Source organism: Blennius ocellaris (genome assembly GCF_963422515.1).
Source record: "Blennius ocellaris genome assembly, chromosome: 2".
Classification (NCBI taxonomy): domain Eukaryota; kingdom Metazoa; phylum Chordata; class Actinopteri; order Blenniiformes; family Blenniidae; genus Blennius; species Blennius ocellaris.
Window position 1 is genome coordinate 4,255,274 of NC_137651.1, and position 18,771 is coordinate 4,274,044.

Sequence of the window (18,771 nt, forward strand, 5' to 3'; positions counted from 1 at the left end):
ATTTTTAAACATCACATTAATTCATCGTTCAAGGCATTTTAGAATGCTTTGAATGAAACCTCAATAAAGAAGCGTAACTAAACTGTTTCTTTAAGCTTTAGAATTTCAGTCATTAATACATATGAGCATAAATATTTATAAACATTAACAAATTGAACACATTTCTGTTTTTCTGAATTTAAAAATAACCAGTGGTGGACAAAGTACTCAACTCCAGTACTTGAGTCAAAGTACTGATTACTCATGGTCAAATTTTACTCAACTACAAGTAAAGGTTGCTTGGTCAAAATTTTACTCAAGTTAAAGTACTAAAGTACCTACTTTTAGAAAGTACTTAAGTATTCAAAAGTACATTTTCTAATATCGGTGCGTTGCTATTTGTTTTCTCAGTGCTTTTACAGAACCTTGTAACTCTGAAACCAGCAACTGATGTACTGACTTACATGTAGAACCACTCTGCTACAAAAAGTCTATAGAAACATCTGTAAAAACTTCAGCATGAAAATGCAATCAAAAGCAATAAGGACATCTACTGTCATTGAATGTTTTTATTTAAAACATCCCCACCCAAAAAACAAGAGGGCCTCTTTTTTTATTCAGTCCATTACCGCAAACAAACCTGAACTCTGCTTTCAAGAACACATCAAGCTGTTGAACCACTTGGCTTCATGGCAACATGACACATGCCTTAATAAAAATCTGTAAACGACGCAGAAGATCCGTCCGGCATTTTTCCATGTCGCTGGAAAGTGATAGAAATCTCTAAAAGATGATGATGCACATGTAGTAACGCAGGAGAGGAAACAGTACTACTGATAATTGAATGTACTGCCATACTTCAACACAGCACAAGCTTACAATGCAATGAATGCTCTGCACAGATGAATTTAGCTCAATACTTGGCTCAGCAATACTTCTTTCAACAAGACAAACAACATTTTGTTGAGATTTGGCCATGGGTGTGTTGGTTCCTCAGCTGGAGGTTCTCCTACCATCTCCATTACAGAGTTTTGTTCCAATGAAGGCGGGAGAGCTGCTACACACAGCGGAGGTGACGTATTTCCAAATCCATCCCAGGTGTGAGCGCTGACTGTGATTGGTTCTCTTCTGTGCGTGAGGAACACAGCATGTGGCCAATTACATTTAAAAAGTTAAAAACACCAACAGCTGACTTTGCTGAGCTTAAAAGGAACGAGTGACGACAAGCTTCCTTGAAATTTAGTCGAAAGTACAATAATTGGCTTTGAAATGTAGTGGAGGGAAAGTCATACGTCTTCCCGTGTCCCGACCTCTGCCTGGGCCTGGACTGCCTCCGTGAACGCCGGTCATACACTTGTTTGCCCTGACAATCCAATAAAACCTGCAAACGCCAGTCTTGTGTGTGAGTTTGCTTCTGGGTCGTCCTCAGATCCTGACAACATTTAATTACAATTTTGAGTTCAGTTCATGTACATGATTGTATGTGTTTCACCCTTTCATTCAACATTTTTTGACAATGTTGATCATTTATCTGTTTCAACCATTCGGGCTCTTCTTATAGTAGTTGTTTGTTTCCATTTTTAACATTTCTTTGATTTCAGAAATTCATTTGAGGTTTTTTTCAGCTACTTTTGCATTTTATTCCCCCCGTTTCTCAATATTTGAGCTCTTGTGCTTTTTGTTTTAAAAGCTATTTTTATAGTCCAGAGATGAGTCCTTTTGAAAATAACTCTGGGGTCTAAATAAAATAAAAATAAAATGTTTCTCACCATAAAATATATTGAAAGCTTCACGGATGCTCATGCATATACTCACATACATGTACATGTCCATATATAAAGCCCTCTTGATAATCAATATAAATAATGAATGTATATTTTATGACAATATGTTTACACAAAATAACTAATGTGTTTCCAAGTATATCCACATACATACATACATACATACATACATACATACATACATACATACATACATGATGTAGATGACGATGTTCTAAGTGCACAAGATGTTTTATTTCTCTTATTTCTACTCAATTTGGAACATGTTGCTCTGTTCTTTCACGCAACTATTTTTCCCTGTTATTTTTTTTTTTTTTAATTAAATTGTATTACTTTGTAATTTTTTTTGATGATCTTCAAAGTAATTTTTTTTTTTTTTTATTTCATTGTATTTCAAAAATAATCATTTTCTTTCTGCCCTCAGGAAACGTGGTGAATGGCACCATCGCCAGGCAGATGGCGGACATGTTGGTGGAGTCTTCCAGCAACGTGGAGATGATCCTCAAGTTCTTCGACATGTTCCTCAAGCTGAAAGACATCGTGGCGTCGGACGCCTTCCGCGACAACGTGACCGACCCGCGCGGCCTCATCTCCAAGAAGGACTTCTCCAAGGCCATGGACAGCCAGAAGCAATACTCTCCCTCGGAGATCCAGTTCCTCCTCTCTTGCTCCGAGGCCGACGAGAACGAGATGATCAACTTTGAAGAATTCGCTGACCGTTTCCAGGAGAATAAATAAAATAAAAATTAAATGTTTCTCACCATAAAATATATTTAAAGCTTCACGGAGCCGCTACAGAAGGGCTGAAGAGCCACATGTGGCTTCAGAACTGCAGGTTACACACCCATGACATCTCAGAGTAGGACTACAATGAATGAATGAATGAATGAATGTTAACACAGTGTGTGAGACATACATCTCATCTACTTCCTTTTATCAATGCCACAGTGGCTCGTGTTCATTCTCATAGGTTTTTTTTTTTAAACACGGAAATGTGAATAACTGCAGAACAATATTTAACCTTCCTACATCTGTTCATTAAATTTACATCACATTTCCCCTCGGCCTCGATTAGAGAAGTCGAATCAATCCACCGAAGGCAAATAGAAATGCGAGCAGCACTTGTCTTGCTCTGAGGAAACTTTGTGTAACTTTATAGTTACAGACGTGATGAAAGGAGGTTGCAGGTTGATCCTCTGGAGAGCAAACACACACTGGGAGGGTTTATAGACAAACACACGGCAGAACTCTGAGAGCAAAAGCTGTTAAGGTGAAACTTGGATGTTTCCAGTTCTCAAGAATGCAATTTTTTTCATTTGATTTCGATAAAACTGGGCCAAACCCAACATGAAGTCTGCAGACAGATGGCCAAGAGTAGATTTGATTATTTAAATAATAGCTCAATTATACATTAATGTAAAGGCCATGTCCTTGGTTCAGCTTCTGGCTTTGGGACATTTCTGGAGAGTTTGAATATTTTCCCTCCATTACTGTGTGAGCTAGGTTTTTCAGGTGAAACAATGAATTCCCCTGAGGGGAACCACATGTAAAATAATGAAGACTGTGACGGGCCTCAGTACGAATTAATGTCTTTATAAAAGCAGACATGTAACATACTGACGTGCATCTGTTAACTCTTTGTATTTCTTTGCATGTGTCATACTTGTGAAAATGATGAGCCACTCATCTCCCATCCAACATATTTATTTTCTGCTCGTATCACTGTAAAACAGAAAAACATCGGTCAACCGGAGCACGCTCGGTGTGATTCCTACTCCACCGCATCCTGTACTGACTTCCGCTCCAGCGGTCAGACACTGATGTGCACCGAGTGCCCTCTGCTGGTGAAACCTATATTAACTACTATTGACCGCTAGTGCCACAGATTGAAATTACATTCAGAAACATCAAGTGACCTTAGGAATAAAATGGGGGTGGGAAACTATTTCCAATCATGAACTTACTCATAGTGCCACACATGTTTTGTCGGATCATGACTCAAACTAATCTTTCAAACACAGTGAACCTACATAAATGGAAGTTTGCATGTTCTTATGTGTGCACGGTTCTCTCATATCTTGCCAGTGTGAAAACATGACTTTTAAGTGAATTGGTAACCCTAAAGTATCTGTAGACACTAATGTGGCCGTCTGTTCCGCTGCATTTGCTTTATGATGGACCGTCAACCAGTTCAGGGTTTAAATTGATTTTTACACATCGTCCAACTGCTCCCCACAGACTGTCAGTGGATAAACATCACATACAATAAAGGAAGCACATTGGAAATTTCCTGAAAATAATCTGTTTAATCTATATTTAAACACAGGGTTCAGTCAGAGGACACTCAGTCAAGTGGAAAGTAGTGATCTCCATCAGCTCCATACCGTCAACACACTCCAGAGTCATCACACGATGGAGGATCTGCTCTGAAAGAAGCGTAATGACAGAGAACTGAGTCTGAGATCAACGCATCGCACATGATTTCCTGGATTGAGAAAATAAACTTGTATGCAGAATTCCTAAAAATATCTGTGTAGGCCTGGCGTGTGTACTCCATGGCCTTGAGGCCTCGTGTTGAGCCGTGTTCATTGTGTGAACCATAGGGGTGAACTCGGGGAGAGAGAAAAAAAGAACGGCTCCCAACCAAACGCGACTCGGTTCCCATCGTTCATGTTAATATCCGGTCAAAAGATCCTGTTCGTTCGTGAGTTTTTTCTTTCAATAATAAGATGGTAGTGGACCCTCATTGCATGTTGAATGTGTTCGTGAAGAAGTAAGTCATTAATTTATGGAGCATTATTACCATCGGTTACTGATTTGTATATTCTTCATTTGTTACACAAAGCCATTCATTCATCCATTCATTCATCAGTCATTCTACATTCATTCGTCATTCATCGTTCATTCATTCATCATTTGTTGAAATCCACGTGCTGTACTGCCGACCGACTCTATTAAAGAGGATAAAGTCAACACTCAGGGTCCGTCTCTACTCTCTGACCGGAGTCGTCGTCGAGGATAAAGTGGTCCCAGCATCGTCTTCAGTTACAACCACATGATCAGCAAAACTAACATTCATGCAGAATACCGAAATAAATCTTTAATATTCAGCTTTTACCTTACACCCTCTGTTGTTGCTCCACACTTCAGTTTAGCAGAGAGCACAGCCATTTTATCCACAGGGCCTGGATGATTGCTTCAACACAAGTTCAAACCAACATAGTTTAGAGAACATCATGAATGTGTGACAGGAAAATATGCTTTTTACTTTACTTACTAAAGTACTGTACTAGACTTCATCTATAAATCATTGTCAATATTGTGCAGACATGAACAGTAAAGCAACACGGTGGTTGATGAAGTTGCTCCAGCAACATGGTGGTTGATAAAGTTTCTCCATCAACATGGTGGTAGATAAAGTTGCTCCAGCAACACGGTAGTTGATAAAGTTGCTCCAGCAACATGGTGGTTGATAAAGTTGCTCCACCAACACGGTGGTTGATTAAGTTGCTCCAGCAACATGGTGGTTGATAAAGTTGCTCCAGCAACACGGTGGTTGATAAAGTTGCTCCAGCAACATGGTGGTAGATAAAGTTGCTCCAGCAACATGGTGGTAGATAAAGTTGCTCCAGCAACATGGTGGTAGGTAAAGTTGCTCCAGCAACATGGTGGTAGATAAAGTTGCTCCAGCAACATGGTGGTTGATAAAGTTGCTCCAGCAACATGGTGGTAGATAAAGTTGCTCCAGCAACATGGTGGTTGATAAAGTTGCTCCAGCCACTATGATGCACCAACTCCACAAGACTCGAATCTTTCAGCACCACCTGGAATTAAAAGGTCACAGTTTATACTTATTAATCTCAGCTTGTTTCATTGTTGACTCATTCTTTTAGAACGTAATCGGGGGGTTCCCGTCCTGCTGGGGCCTCCTGATGTTCTCCATGGTTCTGAGAGCCCTGCTGTCAAAGCCATCGATTGTTGCGGACAGAGTTTTGTTTAAAGGCCAAGTCTCTGAGCCATAAAGCGGGATGGAGAGAACTGCAGGCGGGGCTTCACTGCCCCTTTTATTGTGATTGCTTCATGTTTGTCTGTGCTTTCCAAAGTAAAAGCACATTAATTCAACCACTGGGACCTCCTGTCTGAGCTGTCAACAAACTGCAACTGTTTGGTTGTGGATCACTGTGATACAGACATGCTCATATTCTTGTGACCAACTCCAACTTTCGTTGGATATTAAACGCACGAACGGAGTTACAACAAATGATCGCCAGGTGGCACTGTGGGGATAAGTTTGTTCTTTGCAGCCTTGATTTAATTAATGTTGCCGTGTAAAAAGAGATACAGCAAACACACGAGTTGGAGATCGTCTTTTTATGATCAATGATCAAATATATATGATCAATGTTAAAATATATATATAAATATATAACTTTTATATAACTTTTAGTTATATATTTAACTTATATATGTACACATATACACACACATATATATATATATATATATATACACACACACACACGCACACACACAGCTCCCCTCCATATTTCGCATCCAGTCTTTCAGTTTTAGTTCATCTCCCTCTTTCCCAACTGTAAGCATCGTTAAGCATCGTCGGCCAGGGCTGCACACCTGAATGCTCCGTGTTTCACCTGCGCAGACATTCACACATCCTCCCACACGTGACTCTTACCGGCGTCATGACGCCTCGAAGCAGTGAGCAGGGAGACAGAGCAGGTAGACAGAGCAGGAAGACAGAGCAGGTAGACAGAGCAGGTAGACAGAGCAGGTAGACAGAGCAGGGAGACAGAGCAGGTAGACAGAGCAGGAAGACAGAGCAGGTAGACAGAGCAGGGAGACAGAGCAGGAGACAGAGCAGGGAGACAGAGCAGGGAGACAGAGCAGGGAGACAGAGCAGGTAGACAGAGCAGGGAGACAGAGCAGGAGACAGAGCAGGTAGACAGAGCAGGGAGACAGAGCAGGGAGACAGAGCAGGTAGACAGAGCAGGGAGACAGAGCAGGGAGACAGAGCAGGAAGACAGAGCAGGTAGACAGAGCAGGGAGACAGAGCAGGAAGACAGAGCAGGGAGACAGAGCAGGGTAACTCCGTGGTTATGTGGCGCACCAGCGGGTTGCAGATCGTGTGATCTTATGAGATCCCAACTCGTCCATCCCAACCAGTAGATGGCGTTTGAAGAGCTCTGCGGAGACGAGAGGGACGTCATGCAGGCGCAGCTTCAGAAATAAAACAACACTAATAGAAACATAGAGGGGGTGTTTATTTCCTCACAAAACTCAAGATTTGGCATTCTTCATGGACGCAGACGGTCTTGAAACAGGAAAACCACTACAACAGAAACAGTCATGCCCAGATACATGGGGAGAGAAACTAAAGCTGCACAAATGATCATTCTTTGTGCAAAACCAGCACTGATGCAGCGCAAACGATTAACACCATTTTTTGTTCAATTGGGCCATTGTGGGGTGCTGCGTGATGTCATCAACTTACAATAAATGTTATATATTAAAAACCAAAGCAGCACAAATTATATATTTTTTTCCAGCACAAACCAGCACTAACTCAGCACCAACAATTGAGACATTTCTTGTTCAATTTGTAGAATGTGGGGTCTGAGTGACGTCATCACTGTATAATAAACTGTTATATCTCAAAAAACAAAGCTGCACAAACAGTCACTCTTTCAGCACAAACCAGCACTAATGCAGCACGAATGATTAACACATTTTTGCTCATTTTGGACATTGTGGAGGACTGAGTGACATCATCACCTCATGAGAAAATATTATATATTGATATAGTATTGAAAAAGGTCCCTGGAGCAGGTCCGCTATCGTATCATTGATCTTGCTGTTAAATTAGCCGCCATCATTCCAGAGTAGTAGATAACAGCAGTGCGTCATCGCCACCTGCCAATGGGCCAAACAGTCAAGCTTCTTTCAATGACGACACCAAAACCAGCGCTAGAAACTCCATTTGCCCAATGGTGTTCTGTCAATAACACATCAAAATCAGATTGGCTGATGATACTGGCACTCAACATAAAGTTGCTAAAGTCACTAATTGATTCCAGACACAGATTTCAGAATCACTTCTTAATTATAAAAAAAAAAAAAAGAACAATTACTGCACACTACTTCTACAACCATGAAGGAGCAATTGGTATGGATGAACCGAAATTATGTTGAGAAGAAATGTTTGTTTTGTTGCTGAAAGCAGAAAATGTGTCATTTGTTTCTTGCAGGAGTTGGATAGACAGCGGGCCTATTTATTTTGAGAAGCAGTGAAGCAGCCTGCTGGAATCAGTTCTGCCGTCCTCGGGTGTAGGTGAGGTGACGAGAAGATCATCGGCGTACTGAATGAGTGTTCTTCCTTTCGGGAGGCACAGTTCTTCGAGGTCAAGCTTAACCGTTGCTGCATACACCCCTGGACACTCCACAAAGCCCTGTACCAGCCTAGTCCACGTATACTGTTTACCCTTATAAGTGAATGCAAACAGATACTGACTATCTGGGTGCAATGGAATGGAAAAGAATGCTGAGCACAAGCCCACGACTGTGTGGCACGTGCTGTTTGAAGGCAAAGAAGCCAAAATGGTGTTTGTATCTGGAATTACCGGTGTGCTGGTACAACAATGTTATTAATAGCTTGCAAATCTTGAACAAATCTCCACTCATTTGGTCTGCCTGGTTTTAGAATTGGCATGAACAAACGAACAAACTTTGAACAAACTTTTTGTGGTCTTGTGAGATTCCAACATCTATCATGACAAATAAAAATGGTCTTTCCCTAGAAATGAACAAAGTGTCTCTGGTCTTATTAGACCCCAACATCCCCCGGTGTCTTCAGAAGCAGACTCAATGTGTGATTCTGAGGGCACACACGTTCAGTCTGACAAACCTTTTGTGCGCATGGACTGAGTGCCTGTGTTTATCTGTCCTCAGTGTAGCCCTGCTTGAACTGCACCCTCAACATGGCTAAGCTCTGTGTTTCTTAGGAACTACTTGAACAATACCATCAATGTGCCCAAGCTCCGTGTTTCTTAGGAACTGCTTAAACAAAATCATCAATGTGCCCAAGCTCCGTGTTTCTCAGGAACTACTTGAACAATACCCTCAACATGTCCATGCACATGTGTTTCTCAATAACTGCCTGAACAACATTCTCAACATGCAAACCATAGAAATAAAACAAGACATTGAGAAAATATAAAAAGCATTTAAAAGATAAAAGGCAATTAAAACAGTCAAGCAGACCTCAGGTGTTCAACAAGTTTGTTCCACAAGTGAGAAGCAGAAAAACTCAAAGGTGCTTCACTTTGTTTGGTTCTGGTTCTGGTTCTGGAACACACAGTAGACCTGTCCCAGAACACCCAAGAAGTCTGAATGCTTCATCCTCCAAGACCATTCAACGCTTTGTAGAGCAGCAGGAATATTCTAAAATCCATCCCTTGACTCACAGGAAGCCAGTGTGGTGTTTGTAGGACCGGTGTGATCTGGTCCAGTTTCTTGGAGTTTGTAAGAACTTTGGCAGCAACATTCTGGATCAGCTGAAGCAGGTTGATGCTGAAGTAAAATTGTGTTTAAATAATGTTGAAATTAGTAATAATCAGTAGAGTGTGGTGGTTTTCAGTCAGGGCCAGCAATAACAAAATACAACCCACCTCGCTGTATCTGAGTACTGTATCTATCAGGTACTTTCTGCTGGGTGATGGAGGAAGTACTGTATTCTGCTGGGTGATGGAGGAAGTACTGTATCCATCAGGTACTTTCTGCTGGGTGATGGAGGAAGTACTGTATCCATCAGGTACTTTCTGCTGGGTGATGGAGGAAGTACTGTATCCATCAGGTACTTTGTGCTGGGTGATGGAGGAAGTACTGTATCCATCAGGTACTTTCTGCTGGGTGATGGAGGAAGTACTGTATCCATCAGGTACTTTCTGCTGGGTGATGGAGGAAGTACTGTATCCATCAGGTACTTTCTGCTGGGTGATGGAGGAAGTACTGTATCCATCAGGTACTTTCTGCTGGGTGATGGAGGAAGTACTGTATCCATCAGGTACTTTGTGCTGGGTGATGGAGGGAGTACTTTACACATGCCTGCTTTATCTCAATAATCACAATCATGAACACTAAGGCGACACAATACATTCTACTACTACTGCTCCTGAAGTATGACCTGCAGGCCTCAGAGTAGGACTACATCTAGACAGGAAGCTCTCCTTGTGTAGTCATGTTCTATAGAATAGAATAGAATAGAATAGAATAGAATAGAATAGAATAGAATAGAATAGAAATGTATTAGTATAGCACCTTTCCCAGAAATGAGCCACAAGGTGATTAACAGCACTTAAAAACAGAAAAGAAGAAGAAAAAATATGTAAATAGTTAAAAATAAGTAAAACAGAGATATGATTATTAAAGGTATAGAGTACATAGTTCTACAAAAGAGTAAGAACGAGCAGCTAAGGGTCAAAGGCCTGCCTGAATAAAAATGTTTTTAACAGCTTCATGAAGGAGCCACAAGAGTCGACATATCTTAGCTGAAGTAGAAAACTTTCCACAGCTTTGGTGCTGCAGCTTCAAATGCACAATGACCACGGGATTTGAGCTTAGTGTGTGGGACCGGGAGCAACATTTGGTGGCCAGACCTCAGTGCTCTTTTTGGGGAATATGGGTGAAGGAGGTTGGAAACATGTTATTCATCTTTTGCAACACTGCTCTTCTTAAAAAGAATTAATTACAATGAGAGGTACCAGATACAAAAAGAACTGATACAATATTACAAACAAAATACTAATGAAGGGACCATCAAGCTAAGCTCACCTGTTATTTTAACTACTGTTTTCTTTAGGTGCAGATTTAAGAGTTACATCAAACATGTATGACCTGAGTTAAGTCCCCAGGAACACTGGGTCATTAAAGCAACAGGCTTGTAACTGTTGTATCTGGCTTCACCATGTCATCAAACTGTGGGGTTTCTCAGCTTTCTTCGTTGCTCAGTAGCACAGTTCTTTTTTAATTTCTCAATGTCTTGTTTTATTTCTATGAGTTACATGTTGACAATGTTGTAAAAGCAGTATCTGAGAAACACTGACCTTGGGCATGTTGAGACTGTTCTTCAAGTAGTTCCTGAGAAACACTGAGTTTGGGCATGTTGAGGGTGTTGTGTAAGCAGTTCCTGAGAAACACGATGAACTACAACAGAGAACACTTAATTATACAAACCACCACCTACTGGGCTTGGAAAATGACGTTAAATCCGGACAATAATTTTTTTCTACAATATCAAGGACACCTGCTGTTACTACACAGAAGGACAATATAACCAGAAATTAAACACAGATGGCAGATTATAAATAATTCATTTCAATAGTAGAAGCCTCTATGCAAACTACAGCAATGTCAAAGAGTATTTAGGCAAATTCATTAAACCAGTCAAAATAGTTTAATATCTGAAGCCTGGATTAATGATGATAAAGGACTTTCATTTGAATTAGATAGGAATTTCATGATATAAAGAGAAAGAACAAGTGTGGAGGAGGAGTAGCTATATATATATAGAAAATTACGTGAACTATAAGATATTAGAGAATATGACAACTGCTATTGATAACATATTAGAATGCACAACAATAGAAATCTGTAAAGAAAAAAAGAAAAATGTGCTAATTAGCTTCTTATATAGAGCATCAGGCTCCAATGTGGAAGCATTAAAGCACTGGGTGGAAGATATGTTCTTATTTTTATTGGTGGTGATTTCAACATTGACATGCTGAATCCAAATAAGCACAAAGCAAATGATGAATTTATCATTAATTGTACTGTATGGGCCTGTATCCAAAAATGACCAGGCTAATATAACAAAATAACATAATAACATCCCATAGTTCCACGTTAATTAACAACATATTCACAATTACATAGAAAATAATACAGTGAGTGGAATATTGATCCCTCAACACACACACACACACACACACACACACACACACACACACACACACACACACACACACACACACACACACACACACACACACACACACACACACACACACACACAGCTCTGTTGGCACACAGGTGATTCAGGTGATTTGGCCCCTCCGGTAAAGTAAACTGTGATGCAACAGGTTCTCCACCCTGCTCCTCCGTCACTCCAGTATAAAATGAGACATGAAACACAGCTCAGCAGTCCTGCTTCTCTTTCTGTCTCTGGGTCCAGTTCACCAACTGCTGCCATGCATATCATCAACCCTGTAAGTATTCCAAATAAGTGCATTTGCACTGCTAACTATGTAACATGATTAATATGTTTTCCTTCCATCCAGCATCATTAGTAATGTGTTTTAGAACAGCATCAAATTAATACCACTTGTCATCAATTGCTGCCAGCTTAATTTATTTATTGAATTTATTCTTACTTCCTGCTGATAAAAGATGTATTATATTACATTAGAATATATTTCAATTTACATCATGTCGAAACCAAACAAAGACATTATGAAGTGAAAATGCTGTGTTAATGTCTTTTTCTCTGAATTATAAAAGTATGGTCTGAAGGAGAGATTGTAGCTGACCTCAGTACCATTCAGTGAAAGTACTTAGAGTGTTCATTGAATCTTCACAGACGTAAAGATCAACTTATGATTGAAGAAATATCAAATACCCTCTGAAACCTAGTCACTACCTACATTTTAACTATTTTACACAAATAATTTCCAACATTTGCAATGCTGACACAAATAGAAATGATTGCATGAGGACCCCATTATGAATCTATTGAATCTTTATCATAACAGGAACTGAACTGACAAACAAAAAGCTGCATTTTTGAAGCTGTAAAACTTTACATTTTGAGCGGCGTGCCATCGATTAGTAATCTCCATGACTACGATTTCCTGATGTGTCTAACCTACACTGCGGATGTTTATTGTTGTTGATTCCAGACTATCCCCTACCTGGGGCCGATCCCATCGATTCAGGATGAGGGTTCATGCATCTCCCTTGAGGGCTCCACTCCTGAAGATGCAAAGAGGTCAGTTTGGAAAGAAAAACAACTTCTCACTATTTGATAACTTAATGTGTTTGAAGCTTCACAGTGTATTCCCATCAGCAAGAGCTGGTACTTCTAACCTCGTTTGATGGATATTGACCAGTGACACCCCACAAGAGCTGCAGTTTTAGAGATTTTCTGATCCAGTCAATGTCAAATTCTTTTGAAATCGTCACACTTGCACTTGATTTCTCAATGTAGTGCCTCAACAGTGAAGATCAAATGATGTAAAATTCACCTGTAACAGAGGTAGCATTGACTTGACTTTAAGTGGTCATAATGTTATGGCTGATTGGTGCACATGCATGTTTTAAAGCTCCATTTAGGTTCTTTCACATCACATTCACACTACATCTCAGGCTCCTTTGTTCGGTGAGACTTTTCTCTCAAATCAAACCAAATAAAATCAAACTTTATTTATAGAGCACTTTTCATACAAAAACAAATTGCAACACAAAGTGCTTCACATAAAATAGAAAAATATAATAAAATAAAATAAAAACACACACACACACACACACACACACACACACACACACACACACACACACACACACACACACACACACACACACACACACACACACCACGAACCCCAACTGCACGTAACAAAATATATATCAATATATATCTTTTGTCCAAACCTGGCAGGTTTTACGTCAACCTCCTCTGTGGAAAGTCTGAATACGACAACATCGCCCTGCACATCAATCCTCGCTTTGACCAAGGTGCCAAAGTGGTGTTCAACACTCGCGAGAATGACGAGTGGGGCTCCGAGAAAATTGTGAACAGCATGCCTTTCTCCCAAGGCCTGGCCTTTAAGATGAAGATCATCGTCACTGCTAACCGCTTCCAGGTCAGAACAAACTCACCGTACAAACATTTTCATCTGGAACACTGAACTTCTGCTGATTTTTTTATCTTTTAGATTCATGTTACTTACAGTTCAATTGTAACAATGATTCTTAGCAATAATTCTGATGATGTTGAAAAGTCTCACTATGACCCTGACTAATTGAGCCATATTAGTAAGAAACATGCATTTGGAGGATGAGCGCTGGAGTCTGTGTGTTCAAATGGAAGAAAATGTCAAATTCTCCCTGTCAAAACAGTTTAATTGGATGGAATGCTAAGAGATAGTTGAGTATTCAATAGATATCACTCTCTCTCTACTATTTAATTATAGTTACTAGTTAGTTATTTCAACATTATTAGTTACTACTAAAAAGAGTAACTTAACCTTGCAGTTTAATCAAAGCACTTAATTCAATTTGAAAACAACCATCCCTCTCTAGAAGAGATTTTAAATTTTTCCCTTAACCCGCGTTAACATTGTATGAAATGATATTGTTGTCACATATAATTTAAGGAAGTCGTTTCCTTGCAGATTCATGTGGATGGAAGAGAATTCTACACCTTCGCCTTTCGTATGCCTGTGAATAGAGTTGCTGCATTGCAGATCGGAGGAGACGTTACCATCCACGTTATCGATGTGAATGAGGTGAGGGTTGAACTCCTCCACATGCTGCTTGCTGCTTTGCTACAAGTCAGAAATGATAGTGAGGATTTCTGTGTGTGTGCCAGGGGGCAGGAGGAGGCATGAATCAGTATCCCGGAGGAAAGGGAGCGAGTATTATAATTATTAAAAGATAAAAGCTTCAGTTTGTTTTGTTCTCACTGACGTTGAATGTGTTGGGATTCATGGTTGGTTATTAGCATTAAAATACTGTGAATAATAGATTACTGAAAGTAATAAATCACTGGAAGTAATTTATGAAAAATCTAAATGATTATTGGAAGTAAACGGTCATTTACTCATTAACAACTCCTAAAGTAATTACTTAAAATTAATAAATTATCGAAAATCATTTACTAACGAAAAATGATTTATTTGAATACATTCATTATTTATTCATTAATAAAAGGATAAAAGGATAAAAGGAAAAATAAATTGGAGATGGGGTGATAATTGTCGAAGTTGAAGGGGGCGTCACGTGACCACTGTCAATTTGTTCCCGTGGTATCCACATGTTCCTTAGTTCTCAAAGAAATGTGGTCCCCCCCCCCAGATGTCTTACATTTACATCATTGCTCGTCTTACTAATCTGCTATGACAAAACATTCATGTGTCATTTTCTCTTTCTATTTGTGTTTTCAGGCCTGAACAGGAGGAAGAATGGGAGGAAACAAGGAGTAAAACAAGTCAAGACAAGACGCATGAAATGCTGTTATCACAGTACACTCAAACAAATAACTCATTGGATTAACTCAATTGTATTTTGGGCAGTTTTTCCATCCAATAAAGTTTCTTAATCCAACTCAATTTGGGTTTGTTTCTGCACAACAATCAAACTGCGCTAAATGTTTTCACATTTTCCAAAACCAAACCAATCACATATACGTAAGCTAATTTATTTGGTTTAGTGCTATTAAATTTAATTAAATAGTTTCAGTTAATAATTTGCATTGCAGTAATTGTGTAGGGATTTACTACCTCATATGGATCACTATTTATGTTATGGTTGGCTATCGATAATGATTAATAATTATCAAAGATAGTTATTAATAATGTTATTGAAATTGAATCTGATGTGTATCAGATACCTCGGAGCACCACCTGTCTAAACAGGAAATGATAGCCAATTCAGTTATATCAGTCTCATAAGATATACTAAACAGTTAATCAGGAATTTGAATTAATAGTTAAATTAATTACAATTACCAGAATTAACAGTCAAGGTTGAAGGATTTTGGAGTTCTTGACACAGAAGAGGTCGACATTTCATTCACCGTTGTGCACGTTAATAAAACATATGAAACGTATGATTCCAAAAATTATATTTATTAACAATGAAAACAAATAAAACCCAGATTCTAACTATCTATATACAGCTGGGTGTGTGTAGGTGCATGTGTGTGTGTGGAGAGAGAAAGAGAGAGAGAGAGTTGGAGGGAGTGTGTGTGTGTGTGTGAGATGGTGATGGAACTACAAAACAAGATGGCGGATCACAAGAAACTACATTCCAAATGGAGGTTGTCAGAGAACAGGAAGTCTGTCCTGAGTCTCGGCCATGTGCTGATAGCAATGGAACAATAGAAGCTAGCCATAGCGTCTGCTTCCTGTGTGTCTCTGCTAAAGGACCATTTCTAGAATGAGTTTATGTAACTGCGATTTGTCTTGTAAAACGTCAGGAGTCGTCAGATGGTGTTCAGTTACTGTGTGATGTTGTCTTTGATGTGATATGTGTAGGATTGTGAGTTAACAAGTTAGTAAAGCAAAGATTAGCATGCAGACCCTGTGTCTGTGGCAGAGCTAACGTTGGTTTACAAGTTGATAACAGTGCCTAATATCATTATCAACAGCAGAGAATCAACACATCTTCGTGAAAGTTAAACAGTTCTATCATAGCATCAGGTTTAACTAATCTCAGGTAATGCCCAGTTGTTACCACTTCCTTGAAGGAGTTCAGTTGTTGTCCTGCTGGAGGGAAGCTGGTGTCTTCTCCTGTAGTTAGCACCTCCTGCTAACTGTGGTTTGCTGGTTCTGCAGGCTGAGGAGAGGAAGATGAAGTTGATGTTTCAGGAGTCCTTCTTTGCAGCTCCTGGTTGTCCCTTTGTTCAGACTGAGGAGCTGGTCGCTCAGGTCTGTGATGGTTTTCCTGCTTGTTCAGGAAAAACACAAAGAAGTTCTGTGAGGTGTTGTTTCCCTGGTCCCGTCCTGGAGGAACCGGGTGGTTCCCTGGAGAGCAGACTCTGGGTGCTGGTCTCTGGATCAGGGGAAGGTCTGACCCTCGTGGTTGGGTCAGCAGAAAAGCTGAGGAGTGAAGGCCTCTGGTTGCAAGAGCGTCTGGTGTTAGCTGTGTGCTAACGCTGGGTGAGCTGCTCTCCAGCAACCCACCTCCTTGGAGTTTGCTTTGCAAGCGAGAATGGAGGCTGGCTGAAGCCTTTTGTTGCACGAATGTTGATTCGGAGGTGTCAAAGCCTGAGAGCTTCAACCAATCAGTGACTGGCTAATTGCATGGGGGAAGAGTCTTGTGAGCAGAAAGGGGGGAGGAAGGTCCTGCAGAAGGCCCTCCACCCCCACTGGGTGTGATGGTCAATCACATTCCTGGGTCAGAATTCATGTCATGACTGCGTCTCATGACAAATGAATATTGTCTCTAACCAAAAAATGAACAAACTTTCTGTGGTCCTGTGACATCCCAACAATTGTATCATTTTTCATTTGGTTAACCCCAAAACACATAACTGACAATGAATTTGGTTTTCTTAAATTCTAAAGAAACACGAGTGAAACTGGTTTAGTTTTTTTTTATTTAAATGTAATAAAAGCTTAACGCTTATTGTACAATGGAGGTCACATTTTAAAGAACCAACAATGTAATTAATTACATTTCAATAGCTGACAAAAACAGGAGTTTAACCTCATGCACAATCTTAGAATATTGTAATAAGTTCAAATATAAAGGGAAAAATAGATTTTTTTTAGATGTTTTTAGATTGAATGAGGCCCTCAGTGATAAAACATTATGCTTCTTTCAAACAGCAAGTGAATAGAGACACTTATTAAGACTATGTTATTAATATACTAAACAAATACAAGCAGAAGCATCATTAGTCCCTTTTAGAAAATTCATGTGTTTCAGGGCTGGTTTACTTGAAACAACAGTTAGTCTGAGTTTAGAGAACACAAAAGGTATATCAGGTATATTTTTAAACATCACATTAATTCATCTTTCAAGGCATTTTAGAATGCTTTGAATGAAACCTCAATAAAGAAGCGTAAAATAAACTGTTTCTTTAAGCATTAGAATTTCATTCATTAATACATATGAGCATAAATATTTATAAACATTAACAAATTGAACACATTTCTGTTTTTCTGAATTTAAAAATAACCAGTGGTGGACAAAGTACTCAACTCCAGTACTTGAGTCAAAGTACTGATTACTCATGGTCAAATTTTACTCAACTACAAGTAAAGGTTGCTTGGTCAAAATTTTACTCAAGTTAAAGTACTAAAGTACCTACTTTTAGAAAGTACTTAAGTATTCAAAAGTACATTTTCTAATATCGGTGCGTTGCTATTTGTTTTCTCAGTGCTTTTACAGAACCTTGTAACTCTGAAACCAGCAACTGATGTACTGACTTACATGTAGAACCACTCTGCTACAAAAAGTCTATAGAAACATCTGTAAAAACTTCAGCATGAAAATGCATTCAAAAGCAATAAGGACATCTACTGTCATTGAATGTTTTTATTTAAAACATCCCCACCCAAAAAACAAGAGGGCCTCTTTTTTTATTCAGTCCATTACCGCAAACAAACCTGAACTCTGCTTTCAAGAACACATCAAGCTGTTGAACCACTTGGCTTCATGGCAACATGACACATGCCTTAATAAAAATCTGTAAACGACGCAGAAGATCCGTCCGGCATTTTTCCATGTCGCTGGAAAGTGATAGAAATCTCTAAAAGATGATGATGCACATGTAGTAACGCAGGAGAGGAAACAGTACCACTGATAATTGAATGTACTGCCATACTTCAACACAGCACAAGCTTACAATGCAATGAATGCTCTGCACAGATGAATTTAGCTCAATACTTGGCTCAGCAATACTTCTTTCAGCAAGACAAACAACATTTTGTTGAGATTTGGCCATGGGTGTGTTGGTTCCTCAGCTGGAGGTTCTCCTACCATCTCCATTACAGAGTTTTGTTCCAATGAAGGCGGGAGAGCTGCTACACACAGCGGAGGTGACGTATTTCCAAATCCATCCCAGGTGTGAGCGCTGACTGTGATTGGTTCTCTTCTGTGCGTGAGGAACACAGCATATGGCCAATTACATTTAAACAATTAAAAACACCAACAGCTGACTTTGCTGAGCTTAAAAGGAACGAGTGACGACAAGCTTCCTTGAAATTTAGTC

The 18,771-nt window shown here is 39.6% G+C and overlaps 1 protein-coding gene across 1 annotated transcript; it reads left to right on the forward strand.

Annotated features, from left to right (window-relative positions):
• The first annotated feature begins 11,961 nt into the window (after positions 1-11,961).
• On the forward strand, positions 11,962-15,155 carry LOC308143104 (galectin-4-like). Its single transcript, XM_080513801.1, has 5 exons — positions 11,962-12,040; positions 12,731-12,819; positions 13,489-13,693; positions 14,225-14,338; positions 14,996-15,155. Exons 1-5 carry the CDS (start codon positions 12,023-12,025, stop codon positions 14,999-15,001), a joined length of 432 nt encoding a protein of 143 aa, XP_080369927.1. The 5' UTR covers positions 11,962-12,022; the 3' UTR covers positions 15,002-15,155.
• Positions 15,156-18,771: the final 3,616 nt, after the last annotated feature.